Source organism: Engraulis encrasicolus, chromosome 10, assembly GCF_034702125.1.
Source record: "Engraulis encrasicolus isolate BLACKSEA-1 chromosome 10, IST_EnEncr_1.0, whole genome shotgun sequence".
NCBI lineage: Eukaryota > Metazoa > Chordata > Actinopteri > Clupeiformes > Engraulidae > Engraulis > Engraulis encrasicolus.
The window spans coordinates 33,764,968-33,769,967 of NC_085866.1; the positions used below are offsets into that span (position 1 = coordinate 33,764,968).

The window sequence follows — 5,000 nt, forward strand, 5'->3', positions numbered from 1 at the left end:
AAAATAAAATGAATTGTAATAATTATGTTAAGGCAATAGCATGAAATTTAGGTGGACAGATTTCTGTCCAGAAACACCAGCCTGTCAGTATGTTCTGGCTTTAAGGACGCTCTCAAAGGTAGGTCACTATTGCCACGATTAAATCACGATTGAAATCACTACTTCGATTTCACGATTTTATCAAAATTTTCGATTATTTTCGATTAATTCTGCAGCCCTACCCCCCACCCCTGGTATGGGGTGTTCATCGAGTTTCCCCTCAACCCTTCAAAGCAGGAATAGTCATTTTATTCTATTTCATGTGAATCTATGAATGAACACTTACTCGTGTTACTTGTGAGGGGAATTGCCCACAAACCCTGAAGCACAACCTGTTTTCAGTCTCCCAGAGCATGAAACAGAAAGTCGATCTATACCCATAATCATCAAAAATGTTTTTTTATGATCTTGTTTATGTTATGATGGCTTTCTACCCACCTGTTTTTGGAAGCATGTTTCAGGGGCAGGAATTAGGAAGTCATTCTAATGCCTGAATTACACACCATCTAAATAAATGTTTTTTAAGTACTTTTTATGATACACACATCTACAAGCAAGTGTTGCATGTTGTTCCCCTTCACCTGTGCTGTCCCAACCCACGCGTGTTCCCTGGCACTCTGCCCAAGTTCCTCTCTCTGGTCTCCCTTCTATCTCTGGCACAGACTCAGTGGGATTTCCCCGCCCGACAACAGCTTGATGCATGGCACTGCCATCATCCATTACCCAGAAAAAAATATAAACAGCCATAAAAAAATATATTTTGTATGGAGGGGGAAAAATTGGGTTTAAGAGTTCATTTGAGCTCTCTGCCAGCCTGGCCTTTTCAAAGTGAGTCAGATGAGCGTTTCATAGCGCTGCTTGCTACCGGCGCTACCACAAGGGAGGGGAGAGTAGTCATTCATTTACTTTTTACCTGGAGCCCATTCTGTCCACAGGGCTATAGTAGTAGTAGTAGTAGTGGTTGGTAATACGTCATGCTCAATAGAACATGAATTAAAGGGAGGACCAAAAAAACCCAAAATATGAAACCGGTTGGCAAAAATAAATAAATTAATAAATAAACAAACATCAGGCAGAAGCTTTTTTTAATCTCTCACCCTCAAGCGTGATCACAAATTTGGACTGGTCTCATGAGACTTAGAGTGTCATGTGCTTTCCCCCTCACAAATCATTCAGTGCATTTCTTTATACCACAGCATCGCTATATATTCAAGATTTTACTTTCTATAATTAGGAGGTGAAAAGAAGGAATCATGAACCCATGTCATATTACTATCTACTACAGCATGATATACTTGTGTGAATACAGTATGTCAGTCGTTTAAGTACAGATGCCATACTGTATGTTGCTAACACAACCATATATGGTTTCCCGCATCTTAACTACAGCAGAAATTGAGACCCCATTTTTACCAAATGCAGTTTCTTCAGTGTGACACTTAATACAGAAGAGTTTCTTCTAATTGAGGTCTGGAGAATTCAGTGTCAATCAGTTTTGTTGTTTGATAAATAATTTGAGAAGAGAGTAATTTATTTCCATGCACTGTCTGCCCTTTACTGTCAAAACATTTGTTTTATTTATTAAATTAATAATTAACAGCCTTATGTAAATAAAAAACACACACTGTTATTTATCTATAGCAGTTTATTATTTCACTGCACTTATTTGATTTCATATATTATTATTATTATTATAACATTGATTTCAATACGCTCGTCATACGTAAGTGATGATATTGAGCTCTAAAGTTAAAGGTGTGTGTGTGTGTGTGTGTGTGTGTGTGTGTGTGTGTGTGTGTGTGTGTGTGTGTGTGTGTGTGTGTGTGTGTCTGTGTGTGGGTGTGTGTGTGTGTGTGTGTCTGTGTGTGTGTGTGTGTGTGTGTGTGTGTGTGTGTGTGTGTGTGTGTGTGTGTGTGTGTGTGTGTGTGTGTGTGGTGTCTTCTCACCGCCTTGTATGTCTTCTTCTGCCCCGCGTGTTTGGGGGCTCGTCCGGGATCGGCCCCCATCTCCACGTGCATGGCATAGATGATGTCAAAGAAGTCCTCCACCACCGCCACACGCTTCAGAGAGCTGCAGCTGTCCTGGTTCCCATTGCCATCCGAACACTGCGCATTGGGGAGCTGAGATGGAGTAAAGAGGACAGGAGAGAGAGAGTACACAGAAGTAGGGAGGAGGAAGAGGAGGAGAGGAGGAGAAAGTGGAGGAGGAAGGAGAGAGGAGAAGTGCCGGAAGAGTAGAATGGGAGTTGGTGTAGAGGAGGAGGAAAAGGGAGGAGGAGGAAAGGAGAGGAGGGGGAGGTGGAGGAGGGGAGAGGAGGGGAGGAGGGAAAGGGTAGGAAGATTGAGATTGTAGATTGGGGAGCGGAGAAAGAGGCAGGGAGGTGGAGGAGAAGAGGAGGAGAGAGGGAGAAAGAGGAGGAGGATGAGGTAGAGGGAAAGGTAGAGGAGAGGGCAGGAGAGGGAAGGAAAGAGACAGGACGTCAATGAGGCGGTGATCCCTTGGAGAAGCCCAACTAACCCAACATGAAATAGTCACACAGCGTTTGCGCACAGGTGATGAAAGTACTGTACCGGAGTGCCACGAGCAAGTATGTTCAGTATGAGCAGAGAACTATAAAAGCGGGCCAGAAAACGTAACAAATGGATTGCCTTTTCTTTCTGCCAGTTACTTTAAGACCGGAGACTTTCCAGCTATAAGCCGCTGAGAGCTGCCACAGAATTATTTTTCCTGCTTGAACAAGAAGAACTAAAGTGTGCGCGCACGCACGCACACACACACACACACACACACTCTGCTGAGCCTTGGCACCTTTTCCCCCTGCACCGCACACTGCACAGCACAGCAAGCTGTCTTGCCTGGTGTCACAAGTCTTATATACTGTAGCTTTCATGGGCTTTGCTTCGTTAGAGCATCTCACTTCCTCTTCCCTGTGATGCTTGACTGGTCCTGCAGCTCCAACGAGCCAGTGTTGTTGCTCGATGGGATTTTTTTTTCAGGAGGGTAAAAAAAAACCTGTCCATCCTGAGGACCCGCAAAGATTTGTTGGCTTAGTTCAAAACCATCCCTGAGAGGAGAAAGACTTTCTCCCACTCGCTCACTTGCTCAGTGGCAATGTGATTCCTCAGCCAACTCTCTCCACAACAGGCCAGGGTGAGTGAGAGCGGTTGGCTGGATAGTTAACGGCACTGGGGACGAGGGTGTAGCATTCACAGGAGCCAAAATTATTCTACAGGCATCCCGTCACCACGTTTGGAAATAACACCTTGGTGGGCAAGTGTAAACGTGCAGCTCCACCCCCTGCCACCAACAGCACACACATACACACACACACACACACGCACGCATGCACGTACGCACGCACACAAACACACACACACACACACACACACACACGCACGCACGCATGCACGTACGCACGCACACAAACACACACACACACACACACACACACACACACGCACACACACACACACACACACACACACACACACACACACACACACACACACACACACACACACACACACACACACACACACACACACCACCTACCCACAACCATCCCCCACATCCCCTGTAAAGCACACACACACACACACACACACACACACACACACACACACACACACACACACACACACACACACACACACACACACACACACACACACACACACACACACACACACACACACACACACACACACACACACACACACACACACACACACGGCCACCCCCAAGCCTGCTCTCCATGCAGCTGACCTCCGTCACCATGGTAACTAACACCAGGTGTGCGGGGCATCGGGTCATGTGCTCTGTGGAGGAAGTCAGATTGCTAAAACAAACCCAAGCCAGCCAGCCTGCAGCACAACCAACTCCTCGCTGCCTCGTGTGGGCACTTGTGTTGTTGCTACTACCTGTTTCTGCATTTGTTGAGCCTTTGTCTGTTTCTTTTTTGTTGCTGCTGTTTCTGCGTTTTGTGTTGAGCCTGTTGTTCTTATTCGTCCCCTTTTTCATTTAGTATTTTTATATAGCATTTTAAAATAGTTTTTCATTGGTTTAAATGTTTCTTTTATCAGTCCGGTGCAAGAAACTAGGCTTATATAAGACATTGGGCAGTTTGGCCAGTCCGAGACAATTTAGCTTTTTGAGTGTTTGCAGATGACTTAGGTCTGTTGACCTTTCATCTTTGTCTTTCCAAACAGTGGGTGCCTCAAGTATCCCCATCAAGTCCTTCTCTGCCAGCGTCCCATTTGCTCTTTTTTGTTCTAATATTTAGTTTCTTCATCTTCCTTTCCAGAATATTATTTTTCTTAATGTCTTTCTAAATGGTCTACTCCGGTTCCAGCCCGCTCTCTGTTGAATGTGCTCATTTTTGTTCTAATATTTAGTTTCATTTCTTTAGTTCCTGTTTTTCTATCCTGTCTCTTTGTTCACTCGCTTCCTCTGGTGTATTGCTTTCAGGCACACACAGAATAACGAATGAGACTTGATGAAAAACCTTGAGCGCACAAAAAATAAAATTAAATAATGCAATTAGTTACGCCTACGTACATACATTATAGCATCATTATGCAATATTATGTAAAGCAATTGGAAGGTTAAGTAGAGAGACGTGAAAACTTGACTTGCGAGCAAAGACCTTAACAGTAGAGTAGGCCTACATTGTTGTTTAGTAGTTTATTACAGAACTAATGCTGATCATTCACAAATGCTTTCTTTTTCATGAATATTTACTATCCCCCTCAATTTCCAAGTTTTCATTAGGACTGTACAGTTCATACACCAATAGGTGGATTTTCTCTATGTCTTTTTGAATTACCAGCTATAGACATATATGGCTGCAAAACATATTTTACAATATCACTTCGTGAATATTAATGAAAAGATCACATTTGTGAATGGGCAGCATAGATTTTGAAAATGAATGACTAAAATTACACACTGAACCTTGTGCA

General features: G+C 43.7%; 1 protein-coding gene across 1 annotated transcript in view; it reads right to left on the minus strand.

The window, feature by feature from the left end:
• nol4la (nucleolar protein 4-like a) overlaps positions 1–5,000 on the minus strand; it is a 90,379-nt gene that overhangs the window by 54,157 nt on the left and 31,222 nt on the right. The window contains exon 2 of the mRNA XM_063208667.1: positions 1,986–2,159. Within this exon, the coding sequence (XP_063064737.1) occupies positions 1,986–2,159 (174 nt within the window). The remainder of the gene's footprint in view (positions 1–1,985; positions 2,160–5,000) is intronic.